Source organism: Opisthocomus hoazin, chromosome 21 (genome assembly GCF_030867145.1).
Source record: "Opisthocomus hoazin isolate bOpiHoa1 chromosome 21, bOpiHoa1.hap1, whole genome shotgun sequence".
Lineage (NCBI taxonomy): Eukaryota > Metazoa > Chordata > Aves > Opisthocomiformes > Opisthocomidae > Opisthocomus > Opisthocomus hoazin.
In genome coordinates this window covers 9,771,943-9,793,963 of record NC_134434.1, presented here as the reverse complement: position 1 = coordinate 9,793,963, position 22,021 = coordinate 9,771,943, and the positions used below count along the sequence as shown (strand labels likewise).

The following is a 22,021-nucleotide window of genomic DNA, read 5'->3' as shown; positions in this document are numbered from 1 at the left end:
GATCCTCTACTTAGAGACTGCAGCTGTGATGCACGCAGTGTTCACAACTGAATCGCATTCAAGCCCTGTGTAAAGAGGGAATTCCCTGGAGTTACATTTTCACCAAGGCACTAAACCCCATGCTATTGTGCATGAACTAAATTCAAAGGCCCAATCCTCACTATGGAATACAGTTTATCTGAACATACATTAAAACCCTGGAACAATTTCTCAGCCCTTTTGCTAAGCCAGGCAGTATTACCAGCTTTAACGTAACAGCACTTTTGATCCTGTAACAGCTAGTGTGGTGCTGGTACATCTATTATTCCTCTTGGAACAGAGTTGTGCTCTGATATCACACCTACAATTCAGTCTTTGTGTGCACAGCTATCTAGAAACAGATGTAAGAGAGTGCTTCTCAGCAGCATGTATCCTTTCTATCATCCCAGGGAGGTGAATGACCCTCTCCAGCGCCCAGTCCAGGGCCAATTACAGCTATGGCAAGGAGAAAGACTTCTATTTTAATCTTGTTGAAGAGGTAATGGGGTGCTGCCGGCAGAGGGATGGACATGGGGGAAAGTCTCCTGTAAACTGGTTCTCCTTTTTCGCAGCTGGGCACCACGCAGGTAGCCAGCAGCTTGAGGAATGAGGGGCAATCCCACAATCAAATGGATTCCATTACTTTTTCAGGTCTGTAGCAGCCTGTCCCCCATTGTAACAGAATATGATCACCAGTATTACTCAGTCGATGTTCCCACCTGTGAAACTAAATTAAGTGATACTGGAGAACAAGGTTTGAAGTCCTTGAAGAGGGCTACTGCAGTGATGAATAAGGCAAATTCCCTACAGGCCACAGCCACTGCAATGATACAAGCAAAAACCCTAAGGTGCAGAAGAATCAGGCCCTGAAGGAAACCAAAAAGCTCAGGGAAAAGATGAAAGAAACTGAACATGGAAATTTAATACTACTTTGAACGTTTACTGAACAGAAATCCTCCCCAAAAGTGACAGAACTGCGATTAGCAATCAAGAACTCTTGGTCTGGCATCCAGGCTGTCAGGCGAGACCCGCACCTCCCAAGAGATCCAACTGCAGGGCTTACTCAGACCCACCTCTGGGGCATCAGCTACAGAAGTTTCTCAGAAAGGAAGGGCAGGAACTGTTAGTTGAGCAGTGGGGAAAAAGCAAACACCACTTGTTTATTCACAGGCTACTCTAATTTGTTGCTTGCATCAGATGTCACAGTGATAAGTACCTGTTTAAGAAGAAGAAACAGGAACAACAGCAAAACCACCCCCCTGCAGCTAATCCAATTAAGACACAGGATAAAGTTGTAGAGGTTAATCAGATCTGAGCCACTGGGTCTCTCTCTGCTGCTGCTTAGTGACATATCTAGTCAGCAACACCAGTGAGACAAAGGCCAGGCAGAAACACCAGCGATCTAGCTAGCTAGCCCCAGGAGATGAGTGCTGCTCACCGGCTGCCTCAGGCAGAAAAGAGAGGAGCACGCTGCAGGGCAGTACTGTGAGTGGTCTGCTGGGCTTAGCGCTTGGCTGCCCCATTAAGCCTTATCAGGTGCCAGGATGCTGTGACTGACAGGCTGCATTACAGTCCTTACAGCAAAGACCAAGGCTATGTCTGCAGGCGGCTACCAGGTTGGTAACCAGAATAGAGTTATACTCATCAAGGAAAAATTCTGCCCATACAACTGCAGGGAGCTCCTCTTACCTTGTGTTTCATTACCTGCAACTCTGTGCTGACCAAGGCTGCAGCAGGGCAGGTGAGGGCTGTCCCAGTTCAAGGGGCCACCAGCACAGAGACCACTTTGACTGTCACAAATAGCCCCTTCAGCACTGGGAGCCAGAAGAAAGCTCAGCTGAGGTTTGCACTGAAGCAGCTCCACTGGTGCCGGAGGGACAGACGCAGCAGGGTTCAGCACTAACAAGAGAACGTTGCTCCTGTCACACCCAAGGCATCCAGCCTACTGCCTAGCCTGAAGTCCTGACCTAAAGCTTACCATGCAAAGCCAAGCATGTTGCTTTTCCCAGCTCAAGCCTGCCTGTATGGTCAGATCTGCTCTCCCTCTCTCCCTCCTTGGCCCTTTAGGGCAAAAAGAAGCCAGAGGTCTGAGCCCTTATTGCTTAGACAAGCGTCTGCACCTTGGTGGTTACAACTTGCTACCCTCATCCTCACACCCCTGGGCACGGGATGGTTGACGCTGAAGGATGGACCTGCTCTGGAAAGTGACCTCCCCTTTCACTTGTCAGGCTTGGCTCAGGCACAGAACAGCCCCTACAGCGGGGAGAGGAAGAAACTTCTTCTATAGCTATTTCTTCTGGGCAAGGAGAACACTTGGACCAGAAATTTCTCTTCTCTCCTGGACAACACATGCCAGCCTTTCAAAGAGGGCGGATGGAGCAGTGACTCCAGTAGGATGATGGAACTGTATTGACAGCAAGAAGATGATAACAGGAGTGTAAACACCGTTGTGTCGGTGATACTGGTCTCTTTGGTTGCCAGAAGTCTTGTTTCAGGCAAATGATTCCTAATAAAGTGGCCATCATCTCTCCTTCTGGAGGGGAACTGGGTCCCTTGATACCACTCTATCACACTAGACTTTGCTAGACTGCTCTGTTAAATTGTTTCTCCTCCTTGGTAAATTCTTTAATCCAAGGACAGTGACTGCCACTGTTTTTTGGTTTTGCAAAGGAACTAAGATCCATAGCCCCAAAAATCAGAACTTTTGTCCTTCCTGTAGGAAGTTTTATCCTTCCTTTAAAGACAAGGAGTTTTATAGCAATCAGCCATGAAACTTGTAAGGAGAAAAACTACATTTTATACTTTAGACTTAAAACACAGAACATTTCAGATTAAAAATAGCTCCCTTTTTCACTGTCTGCCAGATCTGGGCGGGAGGTGAAAATCCTCAGGGACTTGATTTGATGCGTGAAAAAGCAGAATTCTATAGCAGCAAGTATGCACACACACTTGTTTTAGGTCAAATAATAGCTCTGCAGTAACACTTGGCTTAGTGGAGAAAACCAAAGCTTGCGACAGACCCATGCCAGCTGGTACTCTGGTACTGAGTTTTACAACAATTCAAGTGCATCCATTAGAAAGAGAGGAGGGAAAACTTAAAAAAAAAAAAAAATTGTTTTTAAAACTCTCATCACAGTGTTCCTACCTTTAAGATGGTTTCTCTTTCAAATTCCAAATACCTGCTGCAGTATCAGCAATCATGACAAGTATGATTGTCAAGATATGAGACGCTCTCTGTGTGACCCAGGTGTGTGCATAGACCTGGCCAGCACACAACCTTCACCCCACAGTAGGTAGCTCCAGATCAGGTTCCCTCATTCCACAGCCATGTAGCGGAGCAGCAAAGGGATCTGGTATGATACTCAACTTTCCTCCCTTCTCTTCTCAACAGGGGGAGAGGACAGGCCATGCACTGCCTGCAGCTTTCTGAGGAACCGCAGCTCAAGCCTGTGCAGCTCAAACATAGCAAACAACTGCATAGCTTACTCCAGAGCACCCTATGTTCTGCAAAAGGGCCAGCTCTGCTCTTTGGGGTGATGAGTCATTGATCAGAAAATAACAGCAAAGCTGCATCGTGTGCCCAGTGAACAAAGGCTCTACACAGAGCTCTGCCACCAGATCAACTGACAGACCCTAGCAAAGGAGAACAGGAATCCACAGGCACAACTTCGGCTAACAATACAGGCAGTTAGACAGCCAGCATTAAGGGCTACTGAGTAATGCAGGAGCAATGGGACAGGAGCAGGGTTACTTTAGACATTCTGATTAAATGGGAAGAACTGCCAGTCACTCCCTCCCTCCAAATTGGTGCAGGATGACAGAGGTTGGATCATCTATACAATGTTGATAAGTGTCTCACCATTGGCAAGGAACACAACATCAGGGCACTCAGAAACGTCCCTTCTCTGATGTCACCATCACAACTGGCACACGCAGAGCATCCTCATCACAGGAGGCAGATCCTGAGCAGGGCTGACTGTTTGCCTGCCAACATCAGAGAAACACCTTGGTGTTCCCACTGGGAAAGAGCTCATTCTGCTACACCTCACGGGAACAGTGAGCAGAGAATGACCCCAGAAAGACTACAGCACTCACACTGCACAGAGCATCTTTGCTTGAATGAACTGCTTCAGCTCAGGTTGGGTGTGCGTAATTCAGGCTGGTTTACACTATAAGAAACCATCCAATGCAGCTTTATGTCAAACCTCCACCCACACATCAGCTACGTAATTAATAAGAATGAAGGAGAACATTACCCCAAGCTGGTATTCAGATCCTCAGTGACTGACAGAGCTTGATATATTCTGCTCAGCCTTAGAAGTCAGCAAAAGAAACATACTTTGCGCATCGTACTACATGCTTGGTCATTAAATACAGGCTTATAAACCCGTAAAGACACTGTTGCTTGCAAGCATAGAGTAATTTTTTGCATGAACTAGTTTGTTTTGCAGTAGGCCCAAAAGTTAATTAGTTTTCACAGTTTTATTACTCCACATGGTCAAATAACAGCCTGGAGCTTCCACTGAGCTGGAACTGCATAAAGTCCAGAAAAATCTCACTGTGCTTTTCAGGACTGTATACTAGGGCCATAAATCAGCAGCTGGCAAATGACTTTCTGCCCCAGCTCTTCTTGGCCACCAGTACCAACCCTAAAAGATCCCATAAATCAAGGCAGCAATGGCAGCTCTCAGCTCAAGGGGCCACAGAGGGAATAAGGCTGGAAGATGCTATCTCAGACACATACAACAATACTTTGGGAGACATTTTGGCTATCACCACCCTGGGAGATGTCACCCTACGCACCTGTCTTGTTAAGTGGACTGTGCAGCATTTACACCCCAGCCAGCTTTGGCTCTCACACGTAAGTCTGAAGCCATGCTGCTGCTCTCTCCACCACAAAAGCTTTTTCCTGTCATATCTGACAGGCAGACAAACTGGCCATTGCACTCATTCATAGAAGGAGGTGGCTTTGGCCTCCCCAAATGCTGTAGAAGGCAATGAACACAGGCAGGAGGCTCCCATCCAGGTGAAGAGCACACAAGCAAGCCAGCACACCACAGCCTCTGGGATGCAGGCTAACTGAAGAGCACTGCAAGAGCAAAAATCTCTGGTGGGGATGGCTAACACTGGAGAATGCTCTAAAGAAGCCAACATACACTGCAGTTTATAGAGCTCTAGAGGAGACAACACCAGAATATTTAGCATGCTGAAGGCACAACAGCAATCCTGCACACATACACAGAGACTTCCCCAAACACTTCCCAGGGCTAGCAAGTCAAAGCATGATAAAGCAGTGATGCAGCTCTATGAAGATTGTTCAGACACTTTATTTATGTTGGAAGGAAGTTGTTCCTCCTGTCATGGTCTCCAGGCACAGCTCAGAGACCAAAGAGAGCAGCAGCAGGACCATCTCCCTTATTCTTCACAGCAGTCTCCCCTAAAGAGGTTGCCTAAATGCACCAATCAGTGCAAAATAAATGTTTCTCCAAAACCCAAATATTATTGTCAGGGGACACATGAAGGAAAAACGCCTTCCCTGCTGACGGGGAGGAGAACAACCCAGAGACACAAATCCACTAACAACAAGACTGTGTGCAAAAGCAACTCCTCTAGTAGGAATCAAGAGGGAGTAGCTGAGGGAAGAGGCAGCAGTTCAAATGGAAGAAGGAACCACAATAAACACTTCATTTTCCTCTCCAGTGCAAACAACAAGACTAAAACGCAACATCCTTCCATGGAGGCCACTTCCTGCAGTGAGGAAAGATGTTCAAGGCCCACTTCCCATTATTTCTCAGCATGAGGGTAAGCAAACATGTCAGAAGGGTGGCAGGAAGCCAGTGGAGGGGAACAAGCATCTGGCTCTGTTTCAGAGCCAAGGAGCAGAATTAAAAACCCACTTTGCTCTCCAAATCCCTTAGGAGACACACCGTGCTGGTACCAGCCCCAGCAAAACATACAGTTCATGTTAGACCTATAATGGGTCCAGGACAATTGTCACACTTGTTTTCAAGCACTTCGCCAGACCAAGTCAGAGCACACAGGATCAAGTCCTCCAGTGGCTTTTGTGAAACTTCCCATTTTTTATCTCTTACAATATTGATCCTTTCTCTGCCAAGAGGTAAGCATGGCTACCTCTTGCTGGCTGCAGGCTGTCATCGACAGGCACTTCCACTACAATCATACATCACAAACGGGTATGCTACACAAAGCAGGGTCTCCGTCATCTCTGGTACCTATTCACAAAGGATCATAGAGGCAGTGATGCTTCCTCAGGCAACACTGCCCTGAAGACGCACATGAGACTAGAGGTTTGTAGGTAGTAACTAACATCTTTGCCTCCAGCAGCCTCATTTCTTTTTTCCTCAGGAAACTCCAGAGTACACGCCTCTTACAGAGTATGTCAATTATCAAAGAACATGAAGAACGGTTCCTAGGGGTAAGATTGATCCTGCTTGTTTAACATCAGTTTCATACATCATTAGTCTTCTCACCAGCAACATAGGGTCACTGCAGACAGCTGTTCCTAAGCAACAGGAGCATATACTAAAAATACATGTATTCACCGTGTCTTGTTAGTGCTGGGGTTTTAGTCTTAGAGTTGAAGGAATTCAAGGTCCAAGTGAGACTTTTGTGCATTCTCTTCATGATTGCCTGGCACAGAGAACAACCCCACACTACAGGCACTAGTAATCAGTCATTGCTAATTAAGGTCACTTCCAGAGAATCTACAATTCTGTGCTGGTTTGTGCTTTCTAAAGAAGGAAGAGAAGCTCCAGGTTGGTCCCAGACTAGCTGATGAGAGTGCAACAGCAGCCCTTGCACAAGACACCGAATGTAACACAGGGACAGCCCAAGGCAGAAGTCAGTCTCCAGACTCCTCTACTCCAACACAGCATCCAAAAGAAACACTTTGCAGGCTTACAATGAGCTAGATAGCCAGATCTCATGCAAGGCCTTTGCATGATCTTCGCCCCATACAACAGAAAAGAAAAGCCAACTTTTCCAGCTGAAATTACCATGAGAGAAGTACAATTAGCCAGCTAGAATCCATCCAGGGCAGAGGTGACGGTGACTGGTCCCAAAAACAAGTATCAGGACAGGTCAGATTACAAACATTCAGGACTTTCACTACACATTTCACTAAGACATACCATCTCTAGTGACAGAATATTCCCAGTGCCACCAGGAGCAGCTGAATCAGGGGAGAATACCACCACTCAGGAGATCAGGAGACGAAAGGGAAAGAAGTGACTGTCCCAAGTGCTACAGCTTGAACAGGCAAACACTGCAAAGTTTGAGTCACATAAAAATCCAGAGCATTTAGATTCAGCTTTCCTCAGCAGCCTGTAAGTACAACAGTGCAGGAAAACAGCCGATCACCTGCACCCCATGAACTCCATCTCGTGGTGTATTGGCACCAAGCTGATTTCAGACTAATGCATTGTACAATGCCTAGCGAGGAGGCAGAAACAGATCACAGCTTCCTTGGCTGCTGTCAAACTCAAACACGCCCACTGCTGCATTTAATTTGTAAACCTGCCCTGGTACATTTGCAGTGACTGCAAACACCGGAAGGCAACAGGAACTTCATACTTCCTACCGCAGAGGAGAAACGCTTGCTTTCCAGGTCTGACAGAGTGTAACTTTAAAAGCCCTGTAAATGTTACAGGTGTAAGCGATGATGGTGTCAAAAAGCACCTCCAAACTGTTTCCACTCGCTAAGAAGCTGGTTTATTCCTCTGGAGACTGGATGATCTCTTCCCCTTCTCTGTCACAACACAGCACACTGCCACAGAGCACAATGCACCAGCTGATTTGCAGAACAGCATCAAGCCACTCTGTGTTTATGGCCCCCCCCCCCAATCTGTTTCTTTTTAAACATGCAGGCTTAAACGTTCTTATTGCTTCGGTGATTTTCTATGTGCAAGACAGAATTAGAGAACAATGCATTAGCAAGAATCTAAAAAACCCCATGTGCCTAAAAACCATCCCGCACATTCAGCTGAAATGGCAGAGCGCACACTACCAAAGCCTCCCACCGCAGCTGGGATCAGGAGGCAGCAGAGAGATACAACGGTCCGAACGCAGCTCGCTGTCCCTCTCGGACGCTGCACTCTACCGTGCAGGTTTCCAGACAGCTGGAAGGTACACAAATGTGTAATGAGTAGGAAGACTCCTGAGGCTTTCACAAATCTAGAGACACCAAGCTGCCAGTAACTCACGAGCTGTGTAAGACTGACTCAGCCTCCATGTGCTTTTCGGTGTGTTTGTTATGACTCCTTGAAACATTTCAGGGGATGCTTACTTCTACAGCACAAGCTTAATAGTGCTGTGTTTGCAACACTACTGATGTCTGGTTCATATTGATGGCTTCTACTCCCAAATTTTGCAGTAAGCAAAGCCAACAGTCCACATACAGGCTGGCGGGATTGGAGAGAGGAGTATTCGAATAGCCAGGGAAGGGGAAATGGGGTGGCTGATCACAAACCTTTCATGCTGCAGGGAAGGTGTAAAGACAGACAATCCCAGAGACCCGCATCCAGCTTAGGGGCTGGCTAGTGTTCAGTGTACAGAGGTATTAGAAGATTAAGGAGGAACTTGGGGAGGTTTTGCTGTTCATGCTGCAAGAGGCAGGAAGATCATTAACGACCTCCAGGTAGCTTTTTCATGCTGAGCCATCACTCCGGTGTATCGTGGCTAAAAGCCAAATCTGGGTATAAGCCTTGAAGTGCTGGGAGATTGCCATCCACTGTAACAACACTGGGGACGGACACAGGCTAATCCAGGCAGGGTAAAAGACAAGGCATTACCCTGCAGAGGGAATAGTCTCTTAGACATCTATTTGCTGCTCAATGCCTGAGTTTCTGTCCTTGAATGACGGATAAACTCCCCTCCCCTTTTTCCTGGGGGCTACTGTATTCAAAAGAGCCTCTGGCAGAAGGCAAGGGGTTGATAATCCAGACAGCATCATCAAACCAATCTCCTTCAGCAAAAACAGACCCTCTCTTACTAGCCTATTCTTCCCTTCACGTCTATCCACAGGGCAATGAATTTGGAGGGACTCTCTTTTTTTTCCCCAACCCTATAACCCAAAGTGGAGGAGTCAAAGGGTTAATGCCGCATGACAAAGGTCAGCCCAGTTTGGGGAGGGAGGAGAAAGGGAAGCATTGTGCCCACAGCCAGCAGCTCCCCGAGACCAAAACGCCACTTGAGAAATGTAAAGTGATGGCGCTGCTCAGAAAAAAGGCCCGAGAGCCCTGCCTAAATCCCAGGGCTTTATCGCTCACAAAAGCCCAGCCCCTTGAGCCATTAATCGTGTGCTCCATGGCCGGGCGCCTCAAAGAGCAGCAGATGACACACGCCCAGCTGCTACTGCCGCCCCTCCTCAAGGTAGCGGGGCAGAGGCAGGTGCACTCCCAGTGCCCTCTGCTCGAGACTAATCTATTCTCCCTCCTTGTCCTCTGCCTTTCATCTCCTCCAGCAGCCCACGCTGACAACTGTAAATGAGATTAGACTTCAAGGCGTTGGCCAGATGCAGAACCCCCTCTGTGCATTGCCAAGAGACCCTTGTAGCTTTTAAAGTGTCTTTCCCCTTTACAATGCACAGCTTGGTGGAGGGGGAGAAGGGGGCAAATTTCTTGTCACGCTCACAGAAGCATCTAGTAAAGCAGGCAAGGCAGACCCTGGTTTTAGGGCCTGGGTGCGAATCTGTTATCACCATGGACAGCCTTCCCACCAGTACCTCCGATTCTCCAGCTCACATTAGGAGATGAAATAACAAGTCTATGACTACTTCCTAATTCCAGTTCTTATAACCTCCTCTTTGCAGCACCACTCCACTTACATTCAGACCTATGTCCTGACAAACACTAATCTAAACAGGCAGTGATAGTCCAAAATTCAGGCAAGGATCTGAAGGTCACATACAACCCCATGTTCAACCTGCTTGCCTATACTGCTGCTCTCACTGCCATTATTTCCTATTGCTCACCTTGCAGTTTCTGGCTCCTCTGCTCCCAGTGACCCACACAAATGAGCGGTAAGACACAAGCCATTTGTCAGAGAAAGGGGCAAAATCTCCAGGCACAAACCATTGCCTAGAGCTCAGAGACAAGGCAAGCTCTTCCAGCCACAGCCAGCAAAGGTTAGCCAGCAACAATAGCCAGGGAAACTCCTCAAAGTGAAGTGCGATGTTTAGCTCAACAGTGCCCCAGGAAAAGAAAAATGGAATTTCTTTTACAGTGTGGGAAGTAGTTCGTCCCACCTGTGTTAAAGGCTACCCAGAGAAAAGGGACACAGTTAACACAAAAGCTCATTGAGTTCAAAATAATTCCCTTTCTTGGTTACCACCAACCATGGTCATAGCTGGCCTGATTTTATGCATTGCTTTGCAACTTCAATCATGCAGGAACCAGCCCTGGATTTAAGAAGGCTGTCAAGTCAGCATATTTTCAAGCATATTTTAATGTTTTATGAGACCACGGTAGAGCAGGTTCAGCTGCACCCACTGCTGGTAGTGTCAGCAACTGAACTCTTCCTGGCAAGTGCATGTCTGGTCCAGGCTATCTCTACAGCCTTGTTCCTGAGCTCAGGTTTTCCATTAGCTGCCCACACAGACCGGGTAACTTGGCATCTCTCTGCATTCCCCATAAACTCTGTTCATCTGTTACCATCACACCCACGTACAAGTCTCAGGAAGGAATCCAGGATTTCTAAAGCAGCTGCAACAAAAACACAGCCTGGATTGACAAGCAATAGGATCAAGGTGCTGAGCTAGTGAGGAGGGTCTTTTGGGAGAGTTTTGTGCATGTCTATTTAAAACAAGTTTGTTGTCATGACTACAAACCAGAGTACGGGTGAGAAAAAGTGAGAGCTCCGAGATGAGGGCTGATAATTCACCCTTGAAATCTCAGCAGTCACAGGGATGGGGAAACAGAGAAGGTGATACAAACTCTTGGCATCTCACAAGGCTAAAAGCCACCTTCAGAAGGCAGGTCTGTCCTAATAATGAACATCATCCTCCTAGACAGCCCCTTTCACCCAGTGCAGCCAAGGGCTGGATAAATACCGATTAGCTGCAGTCATCTCTAAAGCAGGGGCACTGGGGACATGGAGGCAAAGAAGGGCACCCAAGGCCCCAGAAAGGACATAGCGAAGCAGGAACAGCCCCTCAGGAGACTCATCTGCAGACTCGCTCTCTAACCATCAGACAGCTTGGCTTCAACAAGGACAGTGAGATGTTGCCTTGTGTGCAGACATGAGAATCAGGAGAGGATCCTGTTAGCACGGAGAAGCGTGAAATTGTCAGGACCTGCTCCTAGGATTGTCGCGTTTTTAACTTTACCAGAACATTAACAAAAAAAATGGGGTTTTGGCCAGTGAAGAACAAATGAAGAAAACCCCAGGAGACTGCAGAGTGATGAAGAGAGGCAATGCCTTGCTCTGCTCAAAGCCTGGATTCCACACAGAGACAGCATGGAGTGCTCAGTGACACTGCAGGCTCTGCAGAAGGCAGCAGATGCGGAGCTAATGTGTGTGTGTGGGTGGGTGGAGGGTGTTTATGAGCACAATAAATAAATGTATGAATCCCTGTAAAAGTTCCCATATAAAATTGAGTTAGAGCTGCCCGAGGGCCATGGCCTCGCAATAAAACAGGCGTCTCATAAGCACAGTATGAAGCAGCAGCTGTACTGCAACTGCCTGGCTGCAGCACTGAAAAGCCACTTGTCTACCTGCTCGCAAACTCTTGGGTGAAGTGCTGACCCTGCTAAACGCAGGAGGAATTTCGGTTCTTGCTTCAGCCTAGTCAGGATTTTGCCCTGGCAGGGGCCTCTTTGCACCTCGAAGCCTAGGAAGCAACTCTGGATCTGCCTTTTGCCAAATTTAAGTTCTTTTACGTCTTAAAAAGAAGCAATCTGCAAGTGGCTGGAGATATTGGCTTGAGTCACTGACAGTTCCCAGCGTGACAGATGAGAGCTGGATCAAAACAAATAGAAAATTCCTCCAGAAAGCATCGTCAGTCACTCCTCTCCCCCAAAATAAACAAGCAAAAAGCACTGCTTTATGGCTGAGCAGCAATTTTCATCAAGAGGTTTTGAATTTTTAATTTAAGATGGGGGGGTGTCCATAAAAAAACCCAAACCCTTTAATTTTGTATGTTTAAACAAAAAAACCTGCTTTTGTGTCAGTAAACCAAAATAAAAGTATTCAAAAAAAATTCTCCCCATAGGAAAAAAAAATTAATAATAATTTATCTCATCCTCAAATGCAGGTAGGGGGAAGTGCTGACCCCTCCCTTGAACTGTTTGCTGTCATATTCCAGCACCCCAGAAACAAGAGACTTGCAGACTCCCAGCCTGTGAATTCCCAACAGCTCTAACACTTTCTCCAGAGCCTTCTCTTGCTCTGCTGCTCTCCTGGGAGGTGGTGAATGCAGAGGCCCGCGAGTCTCAGCCAAGAGGGTGAGCTGTCAAACTCCAGTCCCAGCCCATGAGTCACAGAGCACGTGAATCTTCGGCCACCCATTTCCACTCTAAGCACACATAAGGCCAGGTCATATCTCCCAGGGAGAGCCGCAACTGTTCTGAGTGTTAACACGCAGGCTTCCTCTAGTTATTAAGACTGTTCTCATGTTTCACATGGATGCCTGTCAGAGCTAAACAAAATGCTCCCCTCTCCTACCAGCACAGAGCTGCTGGGAATAGCAACCTTGTTCCATGACAAACAGCATCTTGCGATTCACTGCAGGGCTAATTGCATCGCATTGCTGATATAACGCTCAAGGAAGACGTCAGCTCCTCAGCTTTGCCCACGGGTAACAAGGACGTTATTGATTTATTCAGGACTTACGACTAGTTGTCACAGGTTGCATTCTCTTTGATAATAAAGCCTTTACAGACAAGGCTTAAATTTCAGCTGCAGCCCTAATTGAAACATAGCTAATTATTGAAGGTCTGCCTTTACAACCCATTCCCTTGTCACTGGGGTAATGTTCTGTAAATCCAACAGTGAAACTCTCTCCTTCCTTAAAAAGAAAAAGAGAAGAAAAAAACCCCATCTACTATTCAAGTAAGTCCAGTGGGAAATTACCGATTCCTCTCTTTGAGCCCGAGGTAGCTACCAGCCAAGAGCCCTATCCCACAAGGACTCAATGACTTCAAAGCATGCTTGTAGAATCAGACTCCAAATTAAGGCCAACGTTTGAGACAGGGAGAATTCAAAGTGGCTGAAACAAACATCCAGCACAGACCACAAGCAATTTATCTTGCACTCACCTTTTGAGTGCCAGCATACCCTGTGAGCATCAGCAAATTCAAATACAAGACACAATTTAGGTGTGATCAACAATTACAGTGATCTAATTCCCAATTGCCAGCTTGCTTGATTGTACAACAACAAATGTACTGCAGTCTACACATGTGGATTAGCAGTCGGTCACGGCTAACCGGGTATAAATGAGCACTCCTCAGAACAGGCAGTCCAGTTATCAGCTGAATGACACCGGGACCCCCAGGGTACCAAGGACATCCTTTCGCAGAGACTGCACCACAGCTTTTAGCTTTGCAGTTCAGCCAGACGCAGAAGCAAGATTATCACCTTCATAAAGCAGGGACGACATCCCATCCGAACTTCAGTATTGCCAGGACAATGCCAGCATCACCATAAGGTCCCTCACAAGAGGTGACATTTACACACACACACAACAGCACAAAAGTTTGACATCAAGAGGGTGCTGCAGTTTAGGAGCAAGTCAACCCTAGAAAAATCCTGCAGTTTATAGCTGCTTCACATTTCAACCTGGCAGATGGAAGGAATACCACAAAGCAAACATGTCAGTTAAAGCAGCTAAAAACATAATTTACAAACTAGAATCCACAACCCAAATTCTCAGCAGCTATAACTCAGAGCTCTACAGAGCTGTGCTGATTTCAGCTGGCTACAGATCTAATCCAAGGCATTTACCTGATACAACCACAGTCCTTGGTACAGAAGCAGGTACTTTGCTAGTTCTGTGCAAGTTTTAAGCAGCAGGTCCTCCCCTGGATGATGTAACCCCGTAGATGCCAGTTTAGCAGCTGGGGATCCATTTCAAAGAATGCAGTGCTGGTTTTACAGGTACTAGTTTGCCTGCCTCCAAGAGTAGAAGATCCTTCAATCCACGGAGCAAGGACAGTGCAACTGGCAGCAAACAGAGTACCTGCTGCAGCACCTCAGCTCCGAGGGATGGCCAGGCTGGGCCTGCTTCTGTCCCTGGCTACTCTGAAGAGGAAGCAAGAGAAAGGCCCAGAGCAGTAGTGATAATTATGACTTGCACACCAGCATCCTGGAACATGGAGCACGTTAGTCCTAGGCTGTACTTTAAACACGGGGAAAATCTAGTACAGAGGAAATTAACTAGAGGTTAGGCTCTTTGCTCACAAGACAGAGACAATATATCAGTTGTTCACATACCTGATCAAATAGGGCTTTCCAGTGCTGAGAGGCAATGCATAAGGGAGGAAAAAGAAGAAAAAGAAGGTTTAAGAGCAACGACATTAACATGCAGTAAACTGTAGAAGTACATTCTAATAGAGAAATAACCAAATGATTTAGTGCCATTTCCAGCATCCTTCTTCATCCCAGAATCACCTACCCTTCCGGAGGAGGAGGCAGGGGGAATCTACCAACCACAGGGAGAACAGTTTTCATTTACAAATCCAAATTAGGAGGAACTCAGAACATTCATGTGTTAATTCTGTTGTCTCTCGCTTTGTCTACTTGCGGGCAAGCAACGAATAAAAGGCTTTTTCACTCACGGGGTTCAAGAAAGCTTGGTGTATATTGAGTGGAGGGAGGAATTAGCAATGGTTTTTCAGATCACTTTCTGAGATCCCGTGGCCCAACACCGACCCACAGACTGCCTTGCTGCATTGTCAGAGCCTTGTCTGCTGCCTGCACCTAACTCTGGCAGGGAACTTGCTGCAAGGCCTTTGGTAACCCATCAGTTCTTTGAGCCTCACATGTCCACATCTGAAAAATATCTAACTACTCTCGCACAAGGTAGGAGGGTGGAAGGCTGGAGGGAGCCCATCACAAGGATTTACCCCACAACTTTGGTTGTAGCAGATCTGCCTTAAAATCTCTGTACACGAGGAAGCCCCACTCCAACAAAGACAACCATGTGAGCACTCCACAAGTCCTTGTCACTTGGAAACAGAAAAAACAAGCTGGCGATCGGCTCTGATACATGCTTCATAGAAAGACCAACATTAAGTCACCTCCCTGCCCCACGCTTGCTGCCTCACAGTCCCGTGGAACAGAAGAAATTCCTAATGAATTGTTTAAGGCTCTCTCTCATCTCTCCTGGATTTGGGGATCAGCTGAGAAGAGAGCAAATTCCATGAGGCAACAGCAGGGTAACCACTGGACTGGAGTCCCCACGAAAAAAACCTGCACATTTCCAGCTCTCCTGTCTGAACTGCTGTTCAGCTCAACACTTTGTTTCTGCCTCATTCACCTTCCCAGAAAAGCAAAATGAGTAAAATAACAACCATCAGACTCACAGAAGCAAATCTCACTGTGCTATATGTGAAGCAAAGCTCTGGTGAGAGTCTTATCTAGTCCTGGATGAACATTTCTTTTCACATGGTAGGCAGATCTAAAGCAGAATTGACTGGAGAGACAGTGGGATATCAGGCCACTGAATTCCATTTCATCAGTTAAGTTGTTGGCTCCCCTCCTCCCCATGCCTCTATTCATTTATAAACTCCCATTTATCACCATAAATCAGCCCAGCATTTCAAACAGAACATTTTGGGACTGCCTGAATCCTGGCTTTGTGGAATGCTGCTCCAAAAGCTGTAGTGACATCAGAGTTGAGCTGTTACACACTGTCAAGGCTGTGACAGCCAAACTCCACTACAAAATATTTTTGTGGTTAATAACACATAAAGAACTGACCTTGTGTCAGTTCTTGCTGGCCAAGCCAGAGAGTTTACATCAAGCTTTCAAATGTAATAACAACAACAGAAAATCAACCCCCGGTTAGGTCTCGGGGGGCACGCTCCTACTACAGAGCAGTTTGAATTTTCAGAGATGATGCTCTGTAGCCTGCTTGTTTCAGCAGGAAATCTTGGCTAAGGAGGAGGAGGGCATTTACACCACTTCTTGCTCTTCCGACTTGAAGATGATACATGATACCTCGGGCTTCTGTCACATCATCCTCTGCCAGGTCTCAGCAGCTTCCCATAACCAATGCAACCGTGGGCTCTAGCTCCATTTTGTTGATTGCAGACAACAAGGTACCAGAGTCAAATAACAATGCAGATCCCAGCGTAAGTCACGGCGAGACACTGCGAGCTGGATCAGACCCAAGCTGTCCTACCTCAAGGTCAAGCAGCAAGTCAGTAGCAGAACTAGGATGAGAATCTGTTCTGAGATTCACCAAGCAAAGCTCATGGTCTCTCTCCTGTTTCAGGAGCCCAATCCTGCCAGGCACTCAGCACTTCAGCATCTGCTGAGCCCTGGCAGGACTGGATCGCTAATGGCTGCATTGGCGTAGAGGCTGGAGTAACTCCAAGGGACCGATGTGTATCACAACAGGAAATCTTTCTTGTAGCCCATTCAGACAAGCACAAAATTTGCCAGGGAAGAAAAGGTCACAGTCTGAGGTAAGCAAGTACAGGGAGTTGGAAACCTGGACTTGTGCAAGCTCCTGGAAAGCCACCATTTCCGAGTGAACGCTACACATGGCCCCGGCTCAGGCACGCTACTCTTCGGACTGTCTGGTAGTGTCACAGCAGAGGTCAAACTGCATCACACGTTCCCTGCTGCCTGTACAGTGCCCAGGAATATAGCCTGGGGAATGCAGCTCTGCCAGGCAGCTGCACTTCCTCCGCTACCCTCTGGGAGGAAAACCCAACAGCAAGCGAATTCTGGTCGACTCGGAAGGAAGGGCTTGGGGGTGAGGAGCAGGCACTGCCCCTCAGCAGCCCCAGGCGGGTTCCTCCAGCAGTGTCACAAAAGCAGGGGGGAAAGGGCATGTGCCATCGTTGGAGGCTTAGTTCACAAGCGTCCCTTTCACACCGGTGCAAGACCCGAGACAGAGCCCACTTCAGAAAGACGTTTAGTGCCACACGCAGGAACAGACCCCGCTCTCACCACTGCAGACCGAGCAGCTCTCAGTCCTCATCCCAGCAGAGTCTGTCGGGCAGCAGAGCTGCCAGCCGCGCCGGGATGCACCGGGAATGCGGGATCTGGCCGCATCCCCTCCCTCGCAGAGGCGCCCGGCGAGCCCCTGCCCCCGGGACCGGCAGACGCGCCAGCACCGCCGCAGCTCTGCGGGCCTGGCTGCCCGGCCCGGCGGGAGCAGAGCCACGCACGCAGGACCCCTTGCTGTCCCTCCGGGCCGGAGGAGCAGAGGCAGGGACCCGGTGCCAGGTTATCCCACCCCCAGCTGCAATCAGCGCTCAGAGGGAAGCTATCAGCGCTGCCGAGCCGGGGAAAAAAAACTTCCTTGGCTGTTTGTTGCTCGGGGGCTGGAAGAGGGAACCGGCTCCCGAGAGCGTTTCACGTCTGTCACCCTCCGGGCGGCGGGGACTCTGGAGAAGCTCCCTGTCCCCAGGAAGCCGCTCCAGCCCCTCTCCAGCCTCCAGAGCCGCCTCCGTGCGCGGCCAGCCGCAGCTCGCCGTGAGCCAGCATCTCACCGGCACGGAGCGGGCCCGCAGCCCGGCCGGGCCGCTGCCCCGGGGCTGTGCAGGCTGGGGCAGGGAGGGGCAGGGAGCTGCGGGCCCGGGGACCGAGCGGGCCCGGCGGCGAGGGGCGCGCAGAGCGGCGGGGACGGCGGCTTTCCCTCGTCCCGGAGAGTCACCAGCCCCACTCCTTCCCCCATCCCGGGTTTCACCTATAAATAGCTTGAGCCGATTAGCCCGGCCCGGGGGAAAGGGGAGGAAGGCATCGAGCAAAGCGAACTTACATCCTCTGCGGCCATAGGCAGGACATCCTCGGAGTCCAGCACCTCGATTTCTTCCGCCTCTGAGCTGGCAGCCACAGCAGGGGAAGAGCTGGCGTGCGGCTCCGGCAGCCGGTCTCCCATCCTTGGAAACGGTCCCCCTCCAGCCCCCGCCCCCCCCCCCCCTTCTCCCCAGATCCTTAAAGAAATGAAACCTAGCTGCTGCTTGGCGAACTTTCAAGCGCAGCCGAGCCTGCCCTCCCGCCTCCCGCAGCCGGGCGGGGAGGCAATCCTCCATCCAGGGCGCATCCAATTAGCGCGGGCAGCGCTGGCGGGCGGCATCGCGGCGGCCGGCTCCGGCCGGGGCAGGTGACCCTCCCACGCCGCCCGCCGCCTCCCGCCCCCGCTGCCGGGCGCTGCCCCCCGCCCGGGGCACGGCCGCCGCCTCCCCCGAGCCGTGCCGGGGCTGGGCGGGGCGGGCAGAGCCCGGGGCTGCAGCGGGCTGGGCGGCGGCGAGCGGGGGGAGCCCGGGGTCGGCCCCCCCGAGCGGCCCGGCGAGGCTCGGCCCTGTCCCCCCGGCCCGACCCGCTCCGGTCCCGCCCGGTGCCCGCCGGTGGGGGCCCGCTGCCGGAGCGCAGGCAGCCGGCGGGACGCGGTGGGAGCTGGCTGCGGGGAGCTTCTCCCTCCCGGAGAGTCTCGCAGCGCGGGGGTTTAAATGCTTTCCGTGATTGTTTGTTCCCGTACGTCGAGACGGGCACCTTCACCATCTGGAGCCCGGGTTAGGCACTGGAGGAACGCCCTGACTGGGGCAAACAGCCAGCAGATTTTGCTTCTTCCAGCTGAGCGCAGGAACAGGCTGGCGAGGGGCAAGGGCTCACGGTGCCGGTGCCTCTGCCTTCTGCTGCCCCGGCAGCCAGAGCCCGACGGAGCCCAGAGTCGGCGCAGAGAGGGTCCAGCACTGCAGGCCACGTTTTCTTGGTGCAAGAGCTCCGATACCAGATCGGACACACCTCAGCCACAAGCACGAGACCAAGTGAGAAGTCCTTCTCTTCTCTACAAATTCATGTAAAATACAAACAATAAAAAAAAAGCAAAAAAATCCAGATAGAATACCTGTGGAAAAGGCATGGGATCTCCCACCCAGCAGAGACTGCCTGTCCCACCCACAGCTGTCACAAACTCCACACTGCATGTGACTTTTGATACGGATCAAGTTTGTCCCACACAGCAATGGGAAACCGCACGGCCCCGCACTGTTAGCCACTGGGTCCTAGCTTCTCAGTTACTAAAAGATTTGTCTGCAGTAAAAAAGGAACAGTACCAAGTTCTTTCTATGTGCTCCCATGAGCTGCACCCACCTACAGCCACCAGAGAACAGCAGGTTTCCACACCTCAGCATCCTGGCACTGATTTAAGGCTAAAATCTCATCCCACACAGCTGAGCAAGGTCAAGCAAAGGGAATGATCTCCTCTGTCACCTGACCTGATCCCTTAGCAAAACCAGCAGGAGACCTCAAGCCTGCAAATGATCCATATTTGGGGAACAAATGAGAGAGTTAAGATGATCCTTTCATCCTGTAGTACTGCCCAGATGCCCCATCCTGAACAAACATGAGAAAGGAATCTGTTATCTTCAAAGAGTGCTAAGGTAAAGAACTTGTCTCTGTTCATGGCTCTGAGCTGATGGCTCATGGCTGATCACAGTCCCAGCCAAAAGATATTTTTTAAAGACATGTCCCTTCCAGTATTTTGAAGATTTTAGCTAAACTTTTAAAGCAAGTGCGAGAAGTAAACACAGAGCCTTTGGACCTGAAGAGCAGAACTTTTCCACCCTGGGATTCAGAACAACAACAAAATAAAAGCTCTGCAGTGCAAATGATGAACAACAGGGCTTCTCTCCCCTTAATGACCAAAACTATCATCATTAGTTAAAGAGCAGACCTTCTTCAGTTTTAAAGGCGATTCCTTCAGCACAGCATCCTCTTCTCGCTCATCTAAAGCCTGTTCAGCCTGCTCTCCCAAAGCGCAAGAACAGGCCACCAAATCCAGCACTTCTGAGAATCACTAACCCACTTTACTCATACAGCACCACCCCTGCCAAAATATTCCAGGCACTAAACAGCTATTATAAAAACAATCTCTTTCTGATTAAAAAACTAAACCTCATCAAAACTTCAAAACAGATGGATAAGCAAAAACATGCTATGCCAACAGAAAGAAACAGCAATCATTTAAAGATGTCTGGAGGGAGGAGCGAGGCAAGTTTTTAAAGTAAAGGGAGAATAAATGAGCTGAATTTCAGGGGTAACAGGTTCCAAACAGTTGGGGACCGCCCTGTCAAGAGCTCTGTATCGCCTCTGATACCAGATGCTAGCAGGAAAATGCTAACCATGAAGTCTAACATAAATGCAATAAACAACAGGGAGAATCCCCAAAACCTTAACACCAAACTCCCACTAAACTGGAAAACTGCTGCAAAATCACAAGTTCATTTTTATCCTCTAAGGAATGTTTCTCACTAGTGGTAACGATAGGCTTTTTTCAGGGGAAATATCTGCACATTGCACATATGAGCTAGTGCTGTGCTATAATTGTCACAGAAAGGAAATTAACAGTATTCTAACGAGGAGTTTTGTTACAGACAAATTATCATCTTCCAAGTCTGTGAGAGACTCTTAATTTAGACTCATTTCTCCCCACTGCATACCCTGGTGACTCTACCTTGGAAAACAGTAATTGCTAGAGAAACTAGGGAACTGTGGGGCACCGCAGAGCAGACGCAGACAGAGCACAGAAGGGCTTCAGAAGAAAATTGGACAGAAAGAACTTGAGATAATAAACCCTAATCCATTTTCACATTCAGTCATGTAGGCAACCTTTTATATTCCTAACACTGCAAACAAAATGTAGATATACGTCTTTCCTGCATTGGAAGTGGCTAAAAAGATCAGCTCATGAATATGCAATAAAAAGCCCTCAAAGTAGAGGCCCAGCCAACATCTGTTAGCTAAGCCTCCTGAAGCAAACCAAAACAGTTTGTTCACAGGTCATTTTCCCACCCAAAGTAGCCCCAAAGGGCTTTTACGAAACTGCCCAGCTCTCACAACCGGAACTAAATGGGGCAACCTACCCAGCTTGATGGCTGCCGCAGAGCTCAGCCAGCCGGCCAGCCCTGGAGGGCAACTTCTCAAGCAAGATGCAGTGTTTTGGATCCAAAGCCAGAAATGGTGCACCCAAACACAACCCCAGCAATAAGTTAGATAGCACATACAAAGTTGGGACTGGATCAGACCAGTCAGATTAACCCCTTCAGACTCCTGAAAGCAGCAAAAAATCTTGAAGGACCACAGATGGTATGAGATTGGGGTTTAAACTGTGTCCAATAGGTAACGGTGGTAAAGGGCTCTTTCAGTATCAATGATACTGGGACAAGTTCACCTTTTAGGATCTATATGAATTAGACCAAATGTGCTGCCTCTCTTGGCTTCTCACTGACTCATGGATACTTTCCCTCCTGAAGAGAAAGAATAGTGGGAAAAAATAAGGTCCCATCTCTTCTCTGACTTGTGTTGACTATCCTCCTGACTCTCCCTACTCCCCATGTTATACTTACAACTTTTTCAAGTCCAGCACTGAAGAAGCAGGCTCTAGTCTTTCCACCTGTAGCTCTCTTCTGCCCCAGTAGCTGTTCTTGGCTGCAGCTGTTTCCAATTCTCTTTTTGTTTATAGCTGGGGAAATAGCTAAATCTGCTGATAATCTTTTTTTGGGTGTTGTCTTAAGCAGGAGCTCTCCTATCAGGTCAGCCGTACAATATTTAAGATGTGTCTCAGCTCCTTTTTAACTGTCACCTGATGGGATCATCACATGCATTAGTAAGTTCATTCCAAATTAAAGGAATTTTTTCAAATGGAGACCAATTAGTAACTCGAGGTTCATTTCCAACATAAAATCAAGTCATGCTTACAACTAATCCTGAACTGACAAGCTTTCAGAGCGGAGGTCAAAGCTGAGGGGTGAAGGATGTATCTCCAACGAAGCTGAATCAAGATCTTTGTCCTCTCTATGACTTTGTA

The 22,021-nt window shown here is 48.7% G+C and overlaps 1 protein-coding gene across 6 annotated transcripts in view; it reads right to left on the bottom strand.

The window, feature by feature from the left end:
* RHBDL3 (rhomboid like 3) overlaps positions 1-21,768 on the bottom strand; it is a 75,911-nt gene extending 54,143 nt beyond the window's left edge. For 2 of the 6 annotated variants that reach the window (XM_075441110.1, XM_075441108.1), the window contains exons 1-2: positions 17,972-18,091; positions 14,470-14,493 (exon numbers count right to left, since the gene is read on the bottom strand). In XM_075441110.1, the coding sequence (XP_075297225.1) occupies positions 14,470-14,493; positions 17,972-18,091 (144 nt within the window). Of the gene's footprint in view, positions 1-13,980; positions 14,078-14,469; positions 14,494-17,971; positions 18,092-21,560 lie in introns of those variants that run through there. The other 4 variants (XM_075441111.1, XM_075441112.1, XM_075441109.1 and 1 more) reach the window with 4 other exon arrangements.
* Positions 21,769-22,021: the final 253 nt, after the last annotated feature.